The 25,130-nt window shown below is 46.3% G+C and overlaps 1 protein-coding gene across 1 annotated transcript in view; it reads left to right on the forward strand.

Annotated features, from left to right (window-relative positions):
- The window catches only part of ITGB5 (integrin subunit beta 5), a 113,615-nt gene that overhangs the window by 16,863 nt on the left and 71,622 nt on the right, over nucleotides 1–25,130 (forward strand). The window contains exons 3-5 of the mRNA XM_057696341.1: nucleotides 3,018–3,222; nucleotides 12,531–12,780; nucleotides 23,265–23,433. Of these exons, the coding sequence (XP_057552324.1) occupies nucleotides 3,018–3,222; nucleotides 12,531–12,780; nucleotides 23,265–23,433 (624 nt within the window). The remainder of the gene's footprint in view (nucleotides 1–3,017; nucleotides 3,223–12,530; nucleotides 12,781–23,264; nucleotides 23,434–25,130) is intronic.

The raw sequence follows: 25,130 nt of genomic DNA on the forward strand, positions 1-25,130 counted from the left end.
GCTGTTTTCAGACTCCGTGCCAGAGAGACCTTCAACTATTGTGGGCATCCTTCATTGCTGTCGAGGTAGCTGCCTTACTCTCAAAAGGTTCTCCATACCTGCTGTGCCCAGAGGTGCCTCAGCCAGTATCTTTGAGGCCCTAAAGGTCTGGGACAATGACAGGTCTCGATATATAGGTAAAGAGGTCTCAAAGGCTGTCCAGTGCATCAGTAAAACCACTGGGGCTGCCCTGAGAAGCACGACACTGAACTCTGACACAGGAAAAGGTTGACAAACATGACAGACGTGGATGGCCCTGAGACTTAAGTCTGAGATTGGTGTGAGTGCCATAGTAGGCTGTCTCTTGCTGCCTGTGAAGCTGGAGCTGCGGAGAAGGGAGCCCCCTGTACTGTCCTTGCTGACCTGCTTGGCACTTCTGAAGTCATCATGCAAGTGGCAATCTTAATGTGGTCAGTGGTGGTTCTCAGTGCTGGCAGCCGGGTGACAGGAGTTCAGGGCCTTTTGTGCTGGCGCAGCAAACTTCAAGGAAGCTTTGTGCATTGGAGTGGAGGTTTGCCACAACCTTGAAGAGTGTTATTAAGGAGAAAGAAGGGAAAGCTGTTCCCAGTGAGGGGCACGAAGAGGGCTTTGCTCCTAACATCCTAGAGAGTAACGAAGCCCCAGAGTACAGGCAGGAAAGCCAGCTGCACGAACAAGGTTGCAGTTGGCACTCTGGGGCCGCCTCTCAGCTCTTTGGGTCTGGGAAGTATGTCCCGGACATGAAGTTTCCTGAGGAGCCCAGCAGGTAATCTTCCCTGAGCAGCAGGTGGCCCTGTACAAGTCCTCCCTCAGGGACTGGTAGTGTCTATCAAAAACCTCCTCTGAGCAGACTGACTGGGAAGCTTGGATGAAGTCCATTGCTGGTGAAGCTGTCCAGGCGTTAGGGGATGATCTTGATGACGCGAATGGCTGAAGCTGCGGGCCAGGAACCATGCAGCTGCCTCCTGCTTAGGGCGAAGCAGGTTGGCTCTGTGACCTGGTCTGTTCCAGAAGGCAGGCTGCCCCAGACAAGCAGAGGGGCGCTGGGGGTTCTCATTGCTCCAGGGAGACTGACGATGCTTTGGTCGCCAGCCTGGTGCTGGGGATGCGCACTGGTCTGCTCAAGACAGGCGCTCTTTGACAGTCAGAACTGGGTGGAGGACAGCCAGCTCCTCGGAATTGGAGGAGGTGGCAGCAAGGCCCGGTGTGCCGCCGGGCAGTTCAGAAATTTCCTAGCCAGGTAAGCTCTGAGCAGGCGAGGCCCTGAGCCCTTGCAGCTCTGGACAGCGAATTCAACCTCTGCTTCACAGGGCTTGAGACAGCCTGATTGATACCTGTGAGGCCCTCAGGAAGTTCTCTCTCCTTCCCCCATCCCTATGATTTTTTTTACTGCTTCATCAGAATTGCTTTATCAGAGCCAAGCTTGACTGTTCTGAACCCAGTTTAGAAACCCTAGCTTTGAAATCTTATGATTTCTAGAATAGTCATTTTTCTCACCTTGATCCACAGTGTCTGTGGAGTCATTTATACTTACAGTGCTGTCCCTGAGGTTGCTGACAGGCAAGGTCTGCTGTCATGTCACAGGTGCAATATACAGAACAAAAAAAAAAATTCAGTTATAAACAAACAAAGAAAACAAAATCACAGAGGCCCAGAACAACACATCTGGTTTTACTTACTTAAAAATACTGCAGAGTCTTCCTGACTTCTTGGTCTTGAATCTTGCAAAGCCCCAGTGGGCACTGATTGGTCTTCAGGCATCCTAGACCATGTTGCAGGGGGAGGGCGGTCCCTCTGCGGTCAGGGGACTCTTGACTCATCTGAGGCTCTTTGGCAGAGTGTTTACAGTGCGGGAAGGAAAAGAGAGTGTCTAACTTCTTCAGCCGTTATTCCAGTCTGGCCAGCTGGAGGAGGGGATCTTCTTTTCTACATCTAGCAATGAAAGGGTTTGCTTTGCCACTGAGAACTCCCTTACTGGGAAATGATCAGTACTTGCAGGTATCCTACTTTATAACAAAGTATGTAATTTCTTTTTAAAGGAAATGGCCCAAACTTCTAGTGCTGCAGATGAGGGTGGGTCATCCTGATACCCAACCTTCTCTTACATCCAACTTAAGAAAAGATTTTTATCAATGTAGCTTTATTGATTAAACAATAAACATAAAAAGAAAATACCATTTTATTCTCTCTCTCCCCAACACCTCCACTATCTTCATTTTTTAATTTTTCTTTTGAATCCTAATGCAGATGCAACTCTATCTTCTGATTTTTTTTTTAGGATAAATGTTTTGAAATTTCTGCTTAGTCTTCGTAATTATTTGTGATGATTATATCATCTGTTGAGGTGATATACCATATTTTTCTTCCAGTTTAGAGACTCTGGCTTACAGGTCTATGATTGTGCTATTCTAAAGAACATACTATGTATCTTCTTGTCCAGTTTTGCCTTCCTTTTGATAATTTTCTCCCGGTAAATCCCTAGGAGGAGCCCATGGGGTCAAGAGGGTACAGTGTGTATCATCGCATTGCTCTGGAGGTGGGTTGGGCCTGCATGGTAGATGAGGGAACGGCTCAGAAGTTAACTCTTGATGTCTGAGTGACGACTCCTCGGCCACTCCTATGGTATCTTTCAAAAAATTTTAGTTATGCAACTTTTGACCGTATCAGTTATTTTCTCCTGCTTATCATGTAGACAGGCACATTTTATAAATGAGCATTTTGACCATTAAAATAACAATGAGACCAAACATTTTTACTGTGCATGTTTACAGCTTACAAAGTGCTTTCACAGGCAGCCCCTCACTGAATCCTCGTGGTGCTCGGTGAGGCGCGTGGGGCGGGGATTATCATGTTGCCGCTTTTAGGAAACGGAATGTAGAGGGTCTGAGGTCGCGGGGCGGCGCTGAGCCCACAGCCCCAGTGCTCCGGAGCCGCCCTGACCGCCGCCTGCCCTCTTCCCCCCCCCCCCCCCCCCCCCCCCCCCGTTTCCGTGCCTCCAGGACTTCGGCAGCCTGCGCTCAGTCACCTCCCGGTGCGACCTGAAGGCAAACCTGGTCCGGAACGGCTGTGGTAGTGAGTTCGAGAGCCCGGTGAGCAGCACGCAGGTCCTGCGGAGCCTGCCTCTCAGCAGCAAGGGCTCCAGCCCCGCGGGGTCCGACGTCATCCAGATGACGCCGCAGGAGGTCACGGTGAACCTGCGGCCGGGTAAGTGCCCTTGGGGGGGGACCTGTTCACCATGGTGGGAAGATGAGCCCGGCAGGGAGGGGGCCACGGCAAGGCATGGCCCAGACCCCAGGAAGCAGAGTCCGAGGCCTTTGTGGATGGTCAGAGTATCTTGGGTATTTTAAAAAATTATGAAATAGATGTAACATACAATTTACCATTTTAACCGTCTCTAAGTGTGTAGTTCAGTGGCATTCAGTATATTCACAATGTTGTCTAAGCATCACCACTGTCCGATTCCAGAACTTTTTTGTTACCCCAAACTGAAACTCTGAACCCATTAAACACTAACCCTGCACTCTCTCCCCACAGTCCCGGGCCAGCACCATCCTGTTTTCTGTCTCTGTGAGTTTAACTACTCCAGGTACCTCCTATAAGTGGACTCACATGTTTGTCCATTTGCGACTGGCTTATTTCACTTGGGGTAACCTCCTCCAGGTTCAGCCATGATGTAGCTTGTGTCAGAATTTCCTTCCTTTTCAAACTGAATAATCCTCCGTTGTACATATAGACTCATTTTTTAATTTCATTCACGCATTGATGGACTCTTGGGTTGTTTCCACCTTTTGACTATTGTGAAGAATGTCCTTGTTTTTTTATGGGAGGACGCTGGTAGGTTTTTTCCCTAATTAGTGCAAGATTCTCAGAGAACGTGCTACTGCCCGGTGAAAGCATTTTTTCCAGCCAGTAAATTCCATTTGAATCAGTAGCATTCTGAAGGGACAAACTTGCAGAGTAGAGATATATATTTTTTTATGACCGTGGAGCCTCCACCAGCCCTGGAGTTGACTGTGATATAAGGGAACTAACAGTTTTTGCACACGTACTATGTGCTAGTCACTTGACCTACCTGAAGGTAGCTGACGTAATTTTACACCTGAGGAGCTGGGTGCTCGAGGGCTCCAGTCAGAGCTGCGAACCTGACTCAGTGTTGGGTCTTTGTGGTTGCACAGCTCACGGTTGCTTCTAGTTCACCACCTTTGTCGTCTCATATTCTACGTGTTAGGTCCCTTGCAATGTCAAGGGAAGATGTGAATGTGGCCAAATTAGAAAGTATCACATTGTTGAGAGAAGGCAGGTTTTTTATTTTCCAAATCCCATTGATTTTTAGCCTTTTCTTCTTTCTCATTGTCTAGGAAACCACTGGCAAGAACTATTTCCAGATGGTTTGTTTAGACTTTAGGGCGGCTGGGGCAGTGGCAAGATGAGGGATCTGGTTGGCCGTCCCGGGTTCTGGTTCTGGCTCTGTTCCTAACTCGGGGGCCCTGGGCAAGCTGCTCCACTCCTTAAGCATCTGAGGGTCTTTGTCACCTTCATGCCTCACAGCCACACTCAGAGGCTTAAATGAGACTTTTTGTGTAATGCACTTTAAGAACTTTTAATTATTTTCAAAGAGTAATGGCCAAAGATGCAGATTTGGAGTCAGCCACATCTAGGTTTGGATAGAGATTCTCATGTCTCAGAAATGGGTCTAGCACAGCCCCGTACATCGTAAGCACTCAGTAATGCTTCTTTTTCTTGTTGTTTGAAAGAGCTCTGAGTCACCTTTGAGAACTGTTTTATTTTGCCTGTTGAATTGTCTTGGAAATAAGAAACAGAAGGGGGGTATTAGTGAGGCATAGAGCAGCACGAACTGCAGGACGGTCCTGGGATTAGTGTTGAGAGTAGCTGCAGTTACTGTTTTCACACGTCATCTCACTGGAAGGGATGCTTTGCCTTTGGTTTGGTGAGATCCAGAGTTGAGAGAAGGGAGCCCTTACAGAGCTGTGTGACTGGGCAGAGAAGAGGAAGCTGAGTCTTTCTGTTGGCCGATGTCCAGTGGTGTCCTCTGGGGGAAGACGAACGCCTCTCCCTACGTGGAGTCAGGCTCAGGGTCCAGGGCTCTGACCTAGAAGGGGATGTAGGCGTTGTTGTGGACTATTAAGATATCAGGACACAGTGCATGAGAAGAATGGTTATCGACTGACATCAATGGTGTACTTTCCTTTTTATCATAACAGTGCAACAGTCACTTCAAGAAAATTCTTGAAAAGTCATCCACTTTAATACTGCTTTTTATTTTTACTAGATCTTCTGTCTTTATATACGTGTTCATATGTTTCATATACTAGTAATATATTTATTATTGCATAGTGTTTTCACTTAATTTTTGAAAACAAGGACCAAAGTTAACACCGCCAAAAGAGTTATGCTTTGAGGGTCATCATCGAGCGTGGTTTTTACATTTGGAACTCCTCACCTAGAATTGCTCTGAGCCTGTGGTGCGCTCTCCAAGCAAATATTCTTCATGGTGGCAACTCCTTATTCTTTAGGGTAGATTTAATTTAGGGAAGAGTTGGAGGTCACACAAAGCCAGAGATGTCACAGTTTCAATTCCAGTTTTTAAAGTCGGAATTAAGGTGTGGCTCGAAGGCAGAGAGACTGTTTGGGTTGACTTATCAACTGGCTTTTAAAACAGCCCCCAAAGAAGTGATCTGAGTGAGGGCAGCTTCCTAGGGCAGACTTCTCATGCATCAAATTTATGCTTATTTCTGCACGAAGCTCAACGTATGCCCAATTAAAGAAAGAAATCAGTCTTATTTGGGATAGTATCTCTCACTAAGCATGATGATTCCGTTTCCAGTGTTGGAAATAAAATGGGAAACATGATCCTGTGTTTATGCCAGATTGTGGTGCGAGTGCTATGTGCAGCTCTGGTCCTACGGAAGGTGCGGTGAAGGAGAGCGCGTTGCAGGGGTCAAGGTGAAGGAGGGGCTGGCTGCCCTGTGAAGACACACCCAAGCTGTGAGGGTGTTTCATTCTGTAGAGATGAAGACTAGGAGGAGATCTGATGAAAATCCACATTCCTAGAGGTCTAGAGCCTTGTGAACATGCTTCTCAAATATAGAAATACTTGAAGCCAATGATGCCTCTTAAAATTTTGAAAATTTCAGTATTTATAAAGAGAAGTACAGGCAAACAGATATTTATCTGGGGGAAGAGGAGAATGGTACGTTGCAGTTAGCAACATTTGCAGTTTACCAAGTGCACACTTACTTCAAGGTAATGCCCTCATGACTCCGAGAGAGGTGTTCAGGTATGTAATGGTTGGTTTTTCCACTATATACTTTTAGAAATGCTTTCGTGTCTCCTCCTTTGCCCTGCTCCCTCATACCTCATTTATAGGTATTTGTTGAGTGAAATGTAGCACTTTACTAGCCTTATGCTAGATTAGTCAGGGACAAGCTTCAGCACAATACATGAGGTACTTCACCAAGGCAAGGTTATTTATTGTTCCAGGATAAGCCTGGAAAAAAAAGAAAGATAAATTTTCCCCTCCTTTAAGCAGAATTTTTTGTTTTGTTTTGTTTAAATTGAGATATATTCACATACTGTAAAACTCACCATTTTGAAGTATATAATTCAGTGGTTTATAGTGTATTTACAGGGTAATACAACATCACCACTATGTAATTCCAGGACATTTTCATCACCCCGAAAGGAAACACTGTACCCGTTAATAGTCACTCCTTATCCTCTGCCTCCACGCCACATTCAGGCCCTAACATCCACTGATCTAGTTTCTATCTCTGTGATTTTGTTTACTCTGGACATTTCATTTAAATCAGATAATATGTGGTCTTTTATGTCTGGCTACTTTCACTTAAGCAAAATATTGTCAAGATTCATTGCTGTTGTAGTATGTATAAGGACTTCGTTCCTTTTTGTGGCCAAATAGTGTTCCATTATATGTTTATAGATATACCACATTTTAGTTGATGGATATTTGGGCTGTTTGCACTTTGGGACAGTTATGACTAATGCCGCCATGAATATTTATGTACACATTTTTGTGTGGACACATGTTTTCAATAGTCTTGAGTATATAGCTAGGATTGGAATTGCTGGGTCGTATGGTAATTCTGTGTTTAACTTTCTGAGGAACTGCCAAACTTTAAGCAAGGTTTTGTATAAACACAGGATCATGTTTTCCATTTTGTTTCCAATCCTGGAAACTGTACGTCAGGATGACAATGTTAAAAAAACCTTAATAAAGAACATAAAATCCTTAAGAAAGGACATATACTTTAGAATAAAGCGTATTGAAATGGTAAAAAGCTAGAGGAGCAATTAGAAAAGGTTTACTTAAGTCTTTATATGCCTCCGTCCCTTCGCCTCTTAAAGAATGACCTTTGATTGGTCGCTTTAACATTTTTTTTAACGTTTTATTTTGAAGTAATTGTAAAGTCGCGAGAGTTGCAAAAATAATAGAGTTCCTTGTGTACCCTTCTCAGCTTTTCCCAATGACAACATGTTACGTAACCAGAATGTGTTATCAGAGCCAGGAAACTGACCTGGGTATCACACTATTAACTAAACTGCAGGTGATAGGTGGCTTTTGAGGTGGGCTTCCTGCCACCCCCTGTGTGTATACTGCTTTTCTCCCCTCTCCCATGTTCTGATTGGAGGTGCTAGGTACCTGACTTAGTTATTGCTTCCGCTACCCAGACTGACAGTGCACACGCTTAAGAAGACGTGATGATGGGTGGATAGTGCTTTGCTGTGGACGGAGTGTTTGTCTCTCTCCAGTGTTCATATGTTGAAATTCTAACCCTTAATATGATGGTATTGGGAAGTAAAGTGGGCCCTTTAAGAGGTTGTGGGGTGGAGCCCTCATGAATAGGATTAGTGCTATAAAAACAGAACAGAACAAAACAAAACCCCTCAAGACCCTGGAGGGTTCTTCCCCCCTTCAGCAAGAAGCCTGTAGTCTGAAACCCAGAAGAGGGCTCTCACCAGAACCTGACCATGCTGGTCTGATCTTGGAGTTATAACCTTTATAACTGTGAGAAATAAATTTCTGTTGTTTATAAGCCGCTTAGTCCATGGTACTTGTTATAGCAGCCAGAACGAAGGTAAGATTATTTTCAAGGAGACTAGAAATGCTGAGACCTAATTGCTTGGGGTCCGACACTGTAAAGGCCAATAACGTCTTCCAGTGGTTCCATCTGTCAGGAGTCAGAATTCTGAGGCAGGGAGTGGTGTTTGGTGCAACACGGCAGCCTTGTTCTGGGCCAGTGGGGCAGCTCTTTGGTTCTGGGTCTGGATTTAATTCTGGGCACTAACTGCCGTGTGCTGCAGTGAACAAAGAGCTGGATGATCATCTTAGAGGTTGTGCACTAGGGCCCTGATTCCCTGTTCAGCTGCAGTCCATTTATAACATAGCTGATTTTAATGTTTCAGTTTCTAGAACAGAAGTATAATTCTAGGGAATGAAAAACTGCTTATATTGGGGATAGCAAGAGTATTTATCTGTTGAGATAGTACTTTGTCTTAATGTTTGACAAAAATCAATCTTAAAAAAACCAAAAGCTGTTGCTAGAATTCTCTACTTTCATTTTCTGGGAATGTTTGTCATCTGGAATATGTTCCTAAGGAAAAAGCTAACTTTTCACTTTTTATTGAAGGGACGTCAGAAGAAAGCTTTAAAAAATACATTTCAGAGGGAATGCGGGTTGATATTTGGTTAGGGTGGGAGAATCTACACTTGGGAACCGAGCAGTGGCAGGAATTCTGTGCGAAATACAGCTGGGGCTGGGTGCGTTGGAAACAGGAAAAACCAGCAGGGCACAGGAGGGGCTGGTTGCAGGAGTAGCTTCCTCCTCACAAGTGCGAGGTGATCAGCTTTTCCTTGGGGTTTGCTTTATCCTCTTTCTCTGATCCTGCTGCTGGTCCTGAGGCGGGGATTGTGGGGGATGGCCGCAGAGAGGAGGGCTGCAGCCACACGGGGAGAGGAGCCTGTAGGGGTCTTATGTGGAGAGAGAGGAGGGGACGTGTGGGCTGGGGTGGTGTCACCAGAGACGGGCACAGCTTAAGCACTCGCAGTGAAGGCGAGCTCGGCGCTCACGCGCCTGGACTCACGGAGGTGGTGACTGGTTTAAAGTCTGGGGTGGTGCAGAACTGGGTGGCTGCACGTATTGTTGAGTGTGTCAAGTGTGCATGGTTCCAGAAGTGTACCCAAAGATGGAGGAGGTCACCAGACCCTCTCCCGGAAGAGGGTGCCCCTGGCCCGTGGCACTGGCTTCATCTTCAGTCAGCCAACCATGGGGGTTCCCTCGCTGGGGAGTTGGGGCACGCTTAGCACTCACCCTGAGAACTGGTCCGGAAATGTCAGTCCCTCCAAAATATGCTGATGTTACTGAGTCCAAGCTCGTTCTGCTTGCTGTACAACGGGCCGGTAATTCGAGAGACGAGTTGTTGAGACAAGGAATAGCAACTTTATTTGGGAAGCCAGCAGACCGAGGAGATGGTGGATTAGTATCCCAAAGAACCATCTTCCCCGAGTTAGAATTCAGGCTTCTTTAATACTAAAAGGGGAGGAGGTAAAGTCCTGGTTCCCACCAGACTCTGAAGGGGATGTGTTAATTTCTTCCTTCCTGCAGCTGTTCACAGGCAGGCCTGGTCAGGATGTTTCCTGTGAGCTAAACAAAGGTATTTTAGCTTAATGCTCATTACCTGGGAGTCAGAGTTCCCAGAGATGGGCCGGTAAGTATAATTTAAGCTTCTAGGCAACATCTCTTCAGTGATTAATTTGTAGCAGAATACAGAGGTTCTTCCCTATATTACACTGAGAGAACATTCCATTATTGCCAAGGCCCACTGAAGAGTTTGTAGCATTAAGATCCAGCATAGATAAGGTGGCCATAAACCCTCCTTCGGAACATTAATGATATTACCCTTTTTCTTACACCCCTCCCTTCTTGGAAAACTGGGAGAGAAACTTTTTTTAACATTTGCAGCCTCCCTTTGGGGAGGTGTGTGTGTGTTTTAGTGATCAATTTCTCTTAGAATTGAATGGCAAGAGATTTCTTACTTCAAAACAGATAGCCTCTCAGCATACAAAGAGACCTATGGATCACATCTTGTTTCCCTCTTTGCCTTCATGTCTGGAAAATTTGGAGTTAAATATAATACCCAAGGCTGTTAGCCATTCACACTCAAGTTTTTGGCAGAATGTTCTTTCTTTTTAGCCCCGCAGGAAACGGCTTTAATAACTGACTTTCAGGGGAACCGAGGTCGAAGTTTTTCTCACGTAGAAGCATTTGTATGGTGTTTATATGTGCTGTCTCCTCAATACCTGCAGTAATTAGCATCCCATTTTACTGATCCAGAAACTGAGCAGCAAGCTGAAAGGAGCCTGAGGTCTTGAGGCCTTGGTGACACGGTCTGGATTCCCTCCCTGCTCTTGCTCTCCAAGGCTAGCCTCCACTTCCCTCCCAGCCTCCCCGAATCCAAGCTAGCCCCCTGATTCCTGGTCCGAAAGTGCGTCTCTGTGATTGCCGTCATCCCCCCAAAGGCAGACGTGGGTTAAAAGACGGTATAGCTGGAGACGTGGGGGAGGGGCACAGGTAACAAAACACAGAAGACCTTGAGAAGAGGCCATGGGCTGGGACAGAGGGGACACAATCGCAGGCCCTCCCACCCCTCCCCCACTGTGGTGTGGCATCCAAGGATGGGGAGGGCCCGGTGCGGGGACCTGCTGTCTGCCTCATGGGAACCAGAGACAGATACTGTAGCAGTCCGGAGTTCATTCTGGAAGGAATCTCGAACATTCCTCTGTTTGAATCAGACGCCAGTGGTTTTTAAAAATAGGCTCGTACCAACAGGCAACCCAGACTACATCAGTCTTGAGGCACCTAGAGCAGCCCATGCAGGGACAAGTCGGGGCAAGCAGGCTCGGCTCTCGCTCAGACCACAGTGGTAATTATAATAATCTGCATCTGGGCAGGCCTTCGCCGCTTACCAAACGCTCCTTCCCACGTGAGCGCTTCCGAGCTTACTGCCGTGGTGCTGCTGTTGTTGCCATTTTACAGTTAAGGAGACGGAGGCTCGGGCTGCACCCCTCGCTGAGGGGCAGAGCTGGAACTTGGACTGAAATCTCTTGGTCCTTTGATTCTTCACAGTCCAGGCAATGACGTGTGCCTCGTCTGGGGTGGGAGGAGGCTGGGGGAGCACAGAGCACTCGATTCCCTCTCCTGCACGTTTAAGGAGGCTTCAGCTCGCTGGCTGTCAGCTTGAGGTGAAAGGTTGGTTCCTCTGAGACGTGACTGCGGGCAGATGAGGCAGTGACTGTGGACCCTTGGGCGTATGGGAGGCCACCTCTGAACACGCAGAGTACGTCCAGATTTCAAATGTGTATGGACAGTTCTACCCGAAGAGTTCAAGGACATGGCTTGGTACCTCTGAGAGGCTAATGAGCCTGAGGGCAGATAGACTCACCTGATAGAATTTACTTCCTGAAGTTATTTCTGAGCAGTGTGTTTTCAGAGATTATGAAATGATGAAGGATCATTATCCTGGCCTGTGTCCTCCAGTTACTGCGCTGACTTGGGCTTTTCTGCACACCTCAAGAGCGAGCTTGCAGAGGCCACGCCTCCCAGACACTGCCTTTTCCTCTTTGTTCTTTTCCTCTGAATCAATTTCTTTTTCCTTTGTCTGTTGACAGTCTTATTGTAGAACCAAAAATTATTTTCTCTTTCTTGTAGCTGTAGACAAGTCTAGTAGTGTTTCTTTTCTTTTTCTTTTGTTTCTTTTCTCTTTGATGGTGCTAAAATTCGGAACATGTATTTATACGTATAATTTTTGATAGTAATGATTTGTGTCTGTGATGTCAGAAATGCCCAAGAACTAAATATTATTGTTTGATAAATGGCTAGGGATGCAGAAATAGGTGACACGGCATAAGCATAAACATTTTTGCCCTTTGGGGGTATTTTAAGTAACCATCTTTGTTTTCCACTCTCCTTTGCCTTGTACACCTATATTCCCCACCTCAGTCCTTACTCCTGTCTGTACCGTTCTATTGTTCATTTCTCCCCTGTTTTCTATTTCACACACACCCTTACAGTCTCCTGGCCACATTCCCATCTTGGCTGTTGCTTTCTTGGAAGTTGTTATGTGGTTGGTAGGCTACTTTCACCCAATTTGTGTCCGTGGAATTGTCTAGCTCACTGTCTACCAATTACCTAAGGGTGCTTTTTGCTGAGAAAACAGAACACTACTCAGGAGACTGGTTCTTAAAGAGTTTCCTTAAAGATGCTGAGCCCTGTGTGTGAAAGGAGAACCCAGAGCTGCATCCCCAGCACCCGTATTCCCTTCAGTCACTCTGCTTCCAGGAGAAAGGTGTTTTCTGAGAGGCACACAGTGGCTAAAGTCAAGTCAGAGGTGACCAGCTTTGAAAGCAAAACCCATCCCTTCAGCCCCAGCAAGTTGAATGACCTCTAACACACATGGTCTCTCTATTGGCACAGGTGACAAGACTTCCTTCCAGCTGCAGGTGCGACAGGTGGAGGATTATCCTGTGGACTTGTACTACCTGATGGACCTCTCTCTGTCCATGAAGGATGACTTAGACAACATCCGGAGCCTGGGCACCAAGCTCGCCGAGGAGATGAGGAAGCTCACCAGCAACTTCCGCCTGGGGTTCGGCTCTTTTGTAGATAAGAACATCTCTCCTTTCTCCTACACAGCTCCGAGGTACCAGACCAACCCCTGCATTGGGTGAGTGACCAGCTGCCCTTCTGTTGGGTGTTTAAGGATGGGTATTTAATGGATTAGTGGGAAGACTGAGCCTAAACAAGGACTAGGGAGGGTGTATCTGGGTGGGGGGAGGGAACCTGGCTTCGGTGTTAAGTTTGATGAAGGATGATCTGGATCTGGCTCAGTCCTCCCTCTGCGGGGAAGAAATACATTGTTACAAGGCCGTGTAAAGGTAAAATGATGATAGCTCATTTGTTGTCCTGCCTACGTGAGGTAGCACAGTTCTCTGCATTAATAGATTTTAGAGAGGGTTCTCAGGAAGCGACAGACATCTATGGTCAAGGAGGGAGCAGGCAGAACAACTTAAACTTTCCCCTTGTTTGGAGTGACTGAGATGTTTGGAATAAGTGAATTTAGAGTCTGTTCCTATTGTTTCTATGAATAACTATAACTTACCTTGACGAAACAAAATGAAAACCCTGCACTTTATAGGTATGATTTTTTTCCCAACATAAGTACTTGAATTAGAAAATAGTCAACAAATTATTAGAGAACAGGAGTTTCTAACTACTGCAGTGAACAAATCCAAAAGTATGTAATGGCTTAAACTTGATGGAAGTTTATTTTCTGCTCCCCTAAGTGCAAATGGGTCTCCTGATCAGTGGACACCCGTCCTCTGCGCAGTGACTTGGGGACCCAGGCTCCATTGGTTCACACGTGGCTTGTAAGGGCATCACGCCTGGAGGGTTGCTCATAGAAGGATCCTATGGACAAGGTTGGAGTGGCCTTTGCTCCTACATTCTGTTCTACGGAGCTGGGTTCTAGCAAGGATATGGGAGCTGTGCACAGTAGAAGAGGAAAGGGGGTTGGTGAATAGGTTTCTGTCCTGGTGCATTTGTGTATTGGAAGTGGAGGGTCACTTCCCCCACCTCCCCTAACACACCGTCTGTGAGGTTGGTTTGTTTCCTTTCTAGGCTTTCAGGTGTTCTTTTAAGTGGCAAAATTATGCAGTGTGACAACAGTAACTGATAACCTCCAACTTTTTCTCATCTCACCTCCATGTTCAACTTTGGTCAGGCTTTGGCATGTGTGGCCCCAAAACAGTCATTAGATAAGGAATAACTAAGACTTAAGTTCTCACTAAGTGTCAGGCACCCACTGCACTTCATACCTTAAACGGATTATCTCATTTAAATCTCGTAGCAATCTTTCGAGTTCTTTAAAAGTGAGTTATATTTTACAGATGAAGAAACTGAGGCTTAGAGAGAAATAAGTAACTTACCCAAGATTACACAACTAGTAAGGGGTAGACTTGGAATATCGATCAAGATGAACGATTTCCAGAGTCTGTGTCCATTAATATAATGCTTCCTTTTCCCCCATCCAAATCACACTGCCACACGGGTGCTTTACTTGAGTTTGAGTAACAATACCCATTCCAAAAGCACCCAGCCTTCTAGGCACTTGCCTAAGGGTGATGTCAGTCTGTGCTGCAGTAATAAGCAGTTCCCAGATCTCAGTGGAACCAACACAGTGAGAGTTTATTTCTTGCTTGTGCAAAATCTCATGAGAGCTGCTTTCTGTGGCAGTCCTTCTTCAAGTGGTGACTCAGGGATTTAGGCATCTTGTGATGTCATTTTCGATTCTTGTCTCCTTGGATGCCCCTGGGGGAGGAGGGCCACGCTTAAGCCCCTGAGCCTGTCTAACCTCTCAGCTCCTCTTTGGCAGCCTCAACAGCTCCCAGTTCTGGGTTGGGCTGGGTGAGGGTTGGGGCGAGGTGGTATTTATGCTGGTATTATACGTTCTGAATCCTTCCTGATCCTTCTATACACTCTCCTAGAAGCTAACTTAGATCTTCCCCAGGGATTGCAGCAACACAATGGTGGAAAAAACAATAAGACAAGAAAAAAAAATTAGATACAAATGAGATTCTAAGTTCCTCAGCCACCAACAGGCACTAGCTGTCCTCATTTGCTGGGTTTAGCTTCCTCCTGAACACAGGTGGCTGCTGGCATTATTGTTACTCTGGTCCTGTCCCCAAGGCCCTTTTCAGCTGCGTCCCAGTGCCACATGTCTTGTTGTTGGAGATGCGCTACTTACCAGGGGCAATAGCATCTTAACCAAAATTCTTTTTCAGTTCCCCTGGAGTAGTGATTCTGTCTGCTGCCTTTCACCTCTGCCCTCTGGTTATGCTACTTTGGTTCTCCTGGGGACCATTAGCGAACTATCAGATGCTAGATTGGAAGCCGGCAGGGATGAAGGGCTGGCTCAGGGCCCTCAGCATTGAAGAGTCAAGGTTATTACACTCTCCTTATTCAGAGCTACTTCTCCAAGCCCCAGAAGGCAGAACCAACTGTATGTAGACAGTGGGATTTTTGACCATGAGTGCGCTGACAAGCTGCTCGGGAGACAGGAAATCCGGTGAAAGAATGGGAGTTTGGAAGGAAACATCAGGTGTGGTCATGCAGATCTCTCTTCCCTAAGCTGGGCAGCACTTCAGGGAGTCACTCCATGGCTGAGTGAGCAGGCTGAGTGTATCTCCCTGCGTCCAGGTGGTGGACTGTGTGCCGTCGCCTGGGTGTCCTTGGAGATTCAGCCCTGCTCCTGGCGGAGAACAGAGCGAGCGGGGGGATGTGATCAGGCTGTCTCTGTTCCTGATCCAGCCTGTACACGTGCTTTGTTTGCTTTCCTCAGTTTTAATGGCACTGTGAATTAGTTACCAACAGTTCAAAATAGAAGATTTAACAAATAGCCAGGATTTCTAGGTTTTCTCAAAAAACTAGGTGGTCTAGTAAAGCCAGCCTTGTCCCACATGTTGTTTGGCCTCCACAGTCCCTACCACTCCCTCTTGTCTCCCAGCTGACTCTGCTTCACTGCTTCTGTTACTGGGCCCTCTCCAGATTCTTGAACAGCAGTACCATAGAAACGCACGTTGCTCCCACAAGACTCTTAGGCAAGAAAAGCTTTTTATTCAAAGGATAAAGTGTGTGCACAAGGGAGAAGGTGGAAAAGAATGTCAACTCCCTGAGGACTTTCTGGGAAGGGGTTTTAAAGGTAGTGTGAGGGAGGGGGCTGCAGGGTGCCTGGGCAGCTTGTGCTAAATTCTTGGAGTAGTCGGCATCAAGGCGAAGCTTTGAGCATCATCAGCTCTCTGGTTTCAACCAGTCTAGGGTCTGTGTGCCTACAGTCAGCAGTTTTCATCTGGCGGGGGCCTGCTTCCTGCAAAAACAACTTAGGAATGTGTGTCAAGCTTTTATCTATATCTTTCAGGGAACTGGGATTTTGGCAACTCTGCTAGGTGGCGGATTTATAGTTTTGCTTTTGTCCTTTGGAAACCGTGTACGGTCATCAGTGGAACATTGATAGAGCTAATCTTTCACTCCTGTGGATCTCTGATGGTAGTCTCAGAAGTCCTAGCTTTTAGGCGCTGTTTTTCTGGCCTGTCAAGCCCGCTTGCTCAAGGCCGTTCCGTTGGTCCTTTGCCAAAATGGCTGTACTCGTGTCTTCCTGTCTCAGTTTGAGTTCCACACTTGGCTCCGTAGTTGCTGTCTGTGATCCTTGTCTGTTCTTTTCCTTCAGCTCATGTGGAGAGAAAAATCACAGCGTTCTCTCTCAGTGGTACCTTCTGTGAGGTTTTCCTCCCCTGTGGTGGTGTGGAAGCAGCAGCAGTAGCCCCAGGAAGTTTTGGGGAGATGGGGGAGTCAGGGGGAGTGATTTAACCACCTGTGCAGGACATCTCAGAAGAAAACCAGGTTTTCATGGGGCTTTCCTGAGGTTTGTCCCTCCTCCTTCTGCAGATGTTTCTGCCAGAGTATCAAAATCCTAGGCTTATCCCCTCCCATCTTAGAATGAACCAGAAGTGCCAGAACTGAAGTAAGTAGTACCAGGGCTGCCGTAAGAAGGTACAAAAAATACTTTTAATCATGAGATTAAAGAACTGTTTGATTGCTATTCTGACAAATAGAAATAGTGTTCCTGGGAAGAGTCACCTGATAGTCACTGATACAGGGTTTGATGGATTAATTTGGCCTGTTATTTCTGGCTCTGAACACTTCTTCTTTTGTTAGAGATATTGGGCTGCTGCTGACATACATGCCAGGACTCATATGTGGCATCTAAAAAGGCCAAGCTTATAGAAACAGAGAGTAGAGTGGTGATTGCCAGGGGGTGGGGGAAGGGGGAAATGCTGATGAAAGGGTACAGACGTACAGTTATAAGATGAATGCATTCTGCAGCTCTGATGGACCGCGTGGTGGCGATAGGGTAGGCAACAATACTACACTTGAAATATATAATTGTATACTTGAAAGTTGTTAAGAGAGTAGGTCTCTTTTTTTTTTAAATGTGTGATTTCTTTCTTTTTATTATTATTATTATTTTTGGCTGCGTTTGGGTCTTCTTTGCAGTGTGCGGGCTTCTCACTGCTGTGGCCTCTCTTGCAGATCCTGAGCTCTAGGTTTGTGGGCTTCAGTAGTTGTGGCGCACGGGCTCAGTTGCTCCACAGCATGTGGGATCTTCCCCGCCCAGGGATCAAACCCTTGTCCCCTGCATTGGCAGGCGGATTCTTAACCACTGCGCCCCCAGGGAATTCCCAAGAGAGTAGATCTTAAATGTTCTCATCACACACACACAAAAATAGAAAAACATACATAAAAATCTTTGCAAGTGAGATAATGCATTTTATCCTTCATTATTTATGTTTTTTCTTACCCTTTGTATTTCTTCCAAGAGGTCATGGTACTCCTTTACCACCTTGATGGTATTATTTCATTGTCTTCTGAAACATCCTGTGGCTGATGAAAAGTCTGCTGTTTAATGGTTTTCCTTCTTTCTGGTGGCTTTTTTTTTTTTTTTTTTGTGGCACACGGGCTTAGTTGCTCTGCAGCATGTGGGATCTTCCTGGAGCTGGGATCGAACCCGTGACCTCTGCATTGGCAGGTGGATTCTTAACCACTGCGCCACCTAGGAAGCCCTCTGGTGGCTTTTAATATTTCCCAGTGCTTTGCATGTCCTGTAATGATATGCACTCCAGTGTGGCTACTTTGGATTCAGTACTTTTATTTGCATTGTTCAGAACTTGCTGTGCTTGTTTAATCTGAGAATGTAGCTTTATTCTTGAAAATTGTCAGACATCATCTGACTCCTTTCTCCGATTCTCTCATTTTCTTTCTAACAGTACTAAGTATGTGTTGGGGCCTCTCGTTCTAAACTTCATGTTTCTAAATTTTTCTCCCATAACTTCTACCTCTTTCTTTCCCTTAGCTGCATAATAGAAAATTTCTTCCAGTTCACCATTTCGTTCTTCGATTTTTAAAAAAAATTTTTATTTTATATTGGAGTATACTTGATTAATGATGTTAGTTTCAGGTGTACAGCAGAGTGATTCCCTTATACATACATGTACATGTACCTATTCTTTTTCAAATTCTTTTCCCATTTAGGTTATTATAGAATATTTAGCAGAGTTCCCTGTGCTTTACAGTAGGTCCTTGCTGGCTATCTATTTTATTTTATTTATTTATTTATTTTTAAGATGTTTTTGATGTGGACCATTTGTAAAGTCTTTATTAAATTTGTTACAGTATTGCTTGTTTTATGCTTTGGTTTTTTGGCTGCGAGGCACCTGGGATCTTAGCTCCCTGACCAGGGATGGAACCTGCACCCCCTACATTGGAAGGTGAAGTCTTAACCACTGGGCTGCCAGGGAAGTCCCTATCTATTTTAAATATAGCAGTTTGTACATGTCAGTCCCAAACTACCAATCTATCTCTCCCTCACTCCTTTACTCCCTGGTAACCATAAACTCATTCTCTAAGTCTGTGAGTCTGTTTCTGTTTTGTAAATATGTTCATTTGTATCATTTTTTTCTTTAGATTCTGCATGTAAGTGATATCATATGATACTTGTCTTTCTCTATCTGACTTACTTCACTTAATATGATAATCTCCAGGTCAATCCATGTTGCTGCAAATGGCATTATTTCATTCTTTTTAATGGCTAACATTCCATTGTATGTAAGTACCACACTTTTATTTTTATTTTTTTGCCAAACCTCGCAGCTTGCAGGATCTTAGCTCCGTGACCAGGGATAGAACCCGTTCCCCCTGAGGTGGAAGCACACAGTCCTAAGCACTGGATTGCCAGGGAATTCCCACACCTTTATCCATTCATCTGTCCATGGACATTTAGGTTGCTTCCATGTCTTGGCTATTGTAAACAGCGCTGCAGTGAACATTGGGGTGCATGCATCCTTTTGAACCATGTTTTTCTCCAGGTATATGCCCAGGAGTAGGGTTGCTGGATCATATGGTAGCTCTATTTTCAGTTTTTTAAGAAATCTCCATACTGTTCTCCATAGTGGCTGCACCAATTTACATTCCCACCAACAGCATAGGAGCGTTCCCTTTTCTCCACACCCTCTCCAGCATTTATTGTTTGTAGATTTTTTTGATGATGGCCATTCTGACAGGTGTGAGGTGATACCTCATTGTAACTTTGATTTGCATTTGTGTAATAATTAGTGATGTTGAGCATCTTTTCATGTGCCTCTTGACCATCTCTATGTCTTTGGAGAAATGTCTGTTTAGGTCTTCTGCCAATTTTTTGACTGGGTTGTTTGTTTGTTTTTTTATATTGAGCCGCACGAGCTGTTAGTAAATTTTGGAGATTAATCCCTTGTCAGCTGCATCGTTTGCAAATATTTTCTCCCATTCTAGGGGTTGTCTTTTCATTTTGTTTATGGTTTTCTTTGCTGTGCAAAAGCTTTTGAATTTAATTAGGTCCCATTTGTTTATTTTTGTTTTTATTTCCCTTACTCTAGGATATGGCCCAAGAAAGATATTGCTGTGATGTATGTCAAAGAGTGTTCTGCCTATGTTTTCCTCTAAGAGTTTTATAATATCTGATCTTACATTTAGGTCTTTACTCCATTTTGACTTTATTTTTGTGTGTGGTGTTAAAGACTATTCTAATTTCACTTTTTTACGTATAGGTGTCCAGTTTTTCCAGCACCATTTATTGAAGACACTATCTTTCCTCCGTTGTATAGTCTTGCCTCCTTTGTGGTAGATTAATTGGCCATAGGTGCGTGGGTTTATTTCTGGGCTTTCTGTCCTGTTCCATTGATCTATATTTCTGTTTTTGTGCCAGTACCTTGTTCATCAATTTTTTAATCCATACACTGAAGTTTCATTTTTGAATTTGCGTGACAGTATTTTTTATTTGGTTCTTTCTTTCAGACTTGTTTTTCATACTGTTTTTTCATAGCCTTCTGATTTTTTTTTCTTCCTAATTATATCCCATTTTAGTCTTTGGTATTTATTCCTTCTTCTCCTTGAATGTTTTAAATATTTTTGTTTTAAAGTACTTTAGATAATTTTGTATCTGTTTCTTGACCTGCAGATCCTTTAGTTGGTTGAATTTGCTGACATTCCTTCATGTGATTTATTTCTTATGGGGTCTATAACTTTTCATTAGCTCCTCTTCATCAGAGGTTTTCCATCAGGGGATCCCACGCCCCAGGTGTACTTACTTCCCTGCAGGGAGCTTTTCTGTTCCCTACTGCTAGGATTCTGCTGGTTTCACTGTGGGACTAGTTCTCCTGTTTATTTCTCAGCAGGGGGTTCCTTCCCTGTAAAAGTGATGAATTCTGACTTGTTCAGGCCTGGAGTTACAACCTTTATGGGTGATTCATCTTGCCCGTGGGCCAGGAGTGCATCTTCCTTGCTTCTTTCCCAGGCCAGTGGCTGGAATTTTTCTGGTTTTGATTTTAGTGACGGGGCAGCTCTTTGTAGCACTCAGCTTTATGCAGAGAGCCCTGTTCCTGAGGTCCATCATCTGTCCCTGTTAGAACTCTGCCCCAAGCCCTGGACCATTGTCAGGCCCCAACACACTGGGGTCGGGGGAGCCCCTTTGCCAAGAGACCCCTGCTCACTTCCCACCTAGTCTAAGTCCATTCATTCGTGCAGTGCTTTCCTCTCAATTCTTGGCACCTGGCATTGCCCCGCTAAGCTGCCGTCTTGGCTACATATTAACATGTGTTGATGTTAGGTGTACAGCGCCCCCACCACAGTTCTCTTAGTTTAGAGGAAGAGGGGAGGTCTTTCCCTGTTAGCTCCATGGTCCACAGTATTGTCCTGAAGCATTAGTTTGTTTTCTGGATTTGCCTAGATCTAGCGTCTGCAAATGGGATTCACTCCCCCGGGCTCTTCAAGCATATCTATTTTATTTGTTTTCCTGGTTGGTAATCCTTAATTTAGTAAAGATTTAGTAGGCCTAAACTGGGGTCCTATGGCACAGACACAGGTGGGGGGGGGAGGGCTTCCTGACGTGAGACCCTCAGACACCCAAATCTTCAGTTCACTCAGCTCTTCCGGGGTTAAATTAAATAACTAGTCACAGGTGACATTGTTCTCCAGCGATGAGGGAGACATTCAACAGAGCCTTGTGACAAAGCTGTTCTCCTCTAAGAGGTGACTCTGGTTTGGTTATAATAAATTCTCTACACTGAAGGCTTCTCTCTGGCACACACATTTTCTAGTTCCTGATTATTGATAGTCATTCTCCACAGTAAGAATGTAGCTACGTACTGCCATTTGCAAGAAGGGAAGAGAAGCGGTGAAAAATGCTGAACTAACTTAGCTGAGCTTTTCACAGCTCTTCTGGTTTTCTCATTGCACAGCAGTCATTGTTCTGTCCCTCTCCCCTCTTCCTCACCCAACCCCAGCCACCGTGACAGTAAACACCCGACGTCTGCAGCCGTGGACCCGCACCGCACAGCACAGCAGGGCGGGCGAGGGAGGGGAGTGAGAGTTTCTGTGCGTTTCCTTCCTCCTGGGCCCATCTATTTGTCGATCACCGATCACCGAGATGGGACCTCAGCTCACTTCCCGCTTCCCGCTGGGAACGCACTTTCCGCGACCTTTCTCTTCACAGCACACTGAGAGGGGAATAGAAAGTGTGGGTGGCCCGGAGGCAGGGGTTATAGAAGAGCCTGACCTGTGCAAGCACAAGGGGCGGGTGAAGATTTGGGTGGAGGGGGGGGGGGAGGGAGAAAAACAAAGATGAGGCGGGTGGGGAGAGCCTCTGGCCGCTCTCCCTGTCCAGGGGGCGTCGTGGCCATAATGGCAGCGGGGCTGACCGTACAGAGCCGACGTGCTGCGAGTGACTGACTGAGCAGGTGCTGTAGGCCCTGGAGGGGAATGGGATAGCTTCTTAGCAAGGCCAGGGTTGCCCCTGTGATGGAGGAACCTCTCAGACCTGCCCTGGCCGCCCTTCTTGGCGGCAGTTAGGCAGGAGCCCCTGGCAGTTGCTAAGCCTGTTTCCCTACCCACGCAGGTGGCTGGAGTTGCATTACGAAGCCCTCCCCTCGTGCCCGTCTGTCAGTGTTTGTTTTTATCTTTGTTCGGAAAGAGAGGCTTCTTTAACACGGCCACAGGCCTGCCCAGTCCGGTCCAGCTGGCCTCCCCAGCCTCCTCAGAGCCTGTCTTTGTCCTTACTCCCCGCACTGCAGCCTCACTGGCCTCCCTCTGCCCTGGTGCTCTCTGTGCTCCCTTCTGCTGCAGGGGCCTTGCCTTTGCACTTCCCTCTCTCCTTTACCCCAGTGAATCCTTTTGGAAACAAGTAAGGCCCCTCTTCCTATTTCACTGGTTATGTATCTAACTGAAATTCCTGCAACTGTGATCGGACTCACTTCCTCCAGGAAGGGGGCCACTTGAGTTCTCTACTTCAGACTGAAGATGAGAACACCCAACATTCACGAGAAAGACATGGTATTAACCTTCTATTGAGATGCAGTACTTCCCTTTTTCCAGATTTCCAGACAGAATTTTCCATTTGAAGATGGTTTGTTTCTGAATGATGTCTCTTTGCGTGCACCTAGGAGAGCGGATGGTTTATCGTTCCAGCATTCATAAATGAATGAAGAAACGGAGAGAGCGTTTTCACCCCTGCTGCACGTAGCGTTTGCTTGTGTGCCAGCACACCCCGTGGTCTCTGAGTGGCTGGCAGGAAGGGGTTGTGTGATCCTCTGGCACGTGGCAGCAGCAGGATTGTTGTGAGAAGCTGTTTTCGTAGTCACTCTGCCCTCACTCAATATTGCCCGCCTTCCTTAGCCAGGAAGAACCTTCCTTCCCCTCAGCGCTGCCTCGGCTGCGGTGCCGGTACACCAGGCCCTTGCATCTTCCAAGGCCCATGACAAGGCTTCTCCGTGACGTCTTCCTTTGACTGCAGTAGCCTACTCTGCTTCCTTTGACTCGTTTGTCCATTTCATGCACTTACAACCTGGTATGTGCTGTCTCGCCTGCAGTTGAGGGCTTGTGCTTGGAGAGTAGGGACTGTGGCGTTTCTCTGTTCTCCCTGCCTTGCCTGTCCCAGGGGCGCACGGTAGGTGCTGAGTGAGTATTCGTCGATGCCACTCAACGTATTCAGTAAATGCACAGAGTACTGGGTTGTTTAAGATTCGGAGACGATGAAGGAAAAGTGACTGTTTTCCTCTTTCTCTCTAGTTACAAGTTATTCCCAAACTGTGTCCCCTCCTTTGGGTTCCGCCATCTGCTGCCTCTCACAGACAGAGTGGACAGCTTCAACGAGGAAGTTCGGAAGCAGAGGGTGTCCCGGAACCGTGATGCCCCCGAGGGTGGCTTTGACGCAGTGCTCCAGGCGGCCGTCTGCAAGGTAACCTTCCCTTCTGGTCCTGTCCCTACCTGGGAGGTCAGCAAAGAGGCGTCCGTGTGGGCGTTGGCGCTGCCTGCAGAATTTGAGCCACCCCAGCCTGTGGCTCCTGTCCGCTTTTGTATCAGAGGGTGAGCTCAGTGGGCCCTTCGGAAAATCTGCAGCAGTCAAACCAGCTGGAGTGCAGGGATAGCTTGGGGCTGGTGTGTATCTGTGTCAGGGTGTGGCTGTGTACAATGGGATGTTGTCTTTGCCAGCAGACAGCTGTTCTGTGTTTCTACATTTGGCTCTCTTGCTTTTTGGTGGGCGTTGAGTGGGGAAAGGAAAGGTCAGGCCACATGCATAGAATCTCGTAGAGCTTTATGGCCCAATTTTGGTAAACATTAAAGATTGCTTTATTGGGAAACCAGCTAAAAAAGAGAATCGCGTGTCATCTTTGGTTTTGTTTCTATTTGTTTTTCTCATGTTTCTCTGTGATATATGAATCCAAAGGGAGGACGTAGACTTAGGTCAGAAATGAACTCATGCTTTGAGAGGTCCCAATCTCAGCAAAATATATAAATGCAATGTTGGTAATAACTTATACTTAACGTAATTTTCTATGTCAGAACAACCCAATAACACGTCGAAAGATAAAAATAAATATCACTCTTAAACTTGCTATCCCAGCACATACTTAAACATTTTTTTCCATAGTGGTCATCATACGTTACGCGGAACTGGTAATGCTTCCTTGACCGTTTTGGTGGGCTCAGCAGCAGGGCGGTGGTCAGGATGCTCATGTCTGGGGGAGGGCTGGCTGAGGGGGTTAGAACTCAGTTTGGAGAGGCTGTGTGTCTGACCTCAGAGAACCTGTGTTTAGTGTCTCACGGACTCACTTTTTCTCCTCTCAGCCCTCTGCAAAATGGTAAGAGAGCCACGGTTGTCCTTTCTGAAATAAAAAACTGACATGGTAGACAGTAGGGATAAGGCACAAGAAAGATGTGAAGAAAGCAGCACAGCCTCCTCGGTCCTCTTCTTGGTCCCACTGCCGTTCTGCCCGTCCCTGTGTCCTTGGGGCCGCCTCGGGGAGGACGGGCTCACAGTGGCCCCGACCCAGGATGCCTGCAGAGTGTTCCCCGCCCAGCGGCTGCCCAGAGCTGACCGGTTTGGTTGAGAGGCCCCTGATGCTTTGTAGCAGCCCGAGGAAGCCTGATGGGACCCAGCCAGCATGGGCTCAGCTCTGAATCTTTCCAGTGCGTCACAGAATAGACAGTTTACGGATTTGCTTCAGAAAAAAGAATTATGTTTTTGACTGGCGTTCAGATAATGACTGTGTGGGGTGTTCCCTTCAGATGCATTCTGCCAAATCCACTTCCTGGCGGGAACAGGTAGTGCAGGGGAAACACAGGATCCCTCTCATCTCCCCATCTTGGGAATCTTGTGGATTTTCTTTTTGGGGGAGGAAACTGTCTTTAAGGCTCGGGGGGAAGAACCCAGTGACAGGCCTACGCACCGTCCACTTACATGAATTCTGTTTAATTAGGTGAATCGGGATGGCATAATGGAATGCTTGAGGCTCAGTGGTCTGGGAGAAGCCATTTGATGCGCTCTTTTGTCCATGGAACCTCCTTGTGCCATCCCAGACCCATGAAAACATCCTTCCCTTTGAAAACAGTATTTCACAACTTGAGCGTTTTAAAGGAGATGCTGGCAGATCT

The sequence above is a fragment of the Hippopotamus amphibius genome, chromosome 10 (genome assembly GCF_030028045.1).
Source record: "Hippopotamus amphibius kiboko isolate mHipAmp2 chromosome 10, mHipAmp2.hap2, whole genome shotgun sequence".
Lineage (NCBI taxonomy): Eukaryota > Metazoa > Chordata > Mammalia > Artiodactyla > Hippopotamidae > Hippopotamus > Hippopotamus amphibius.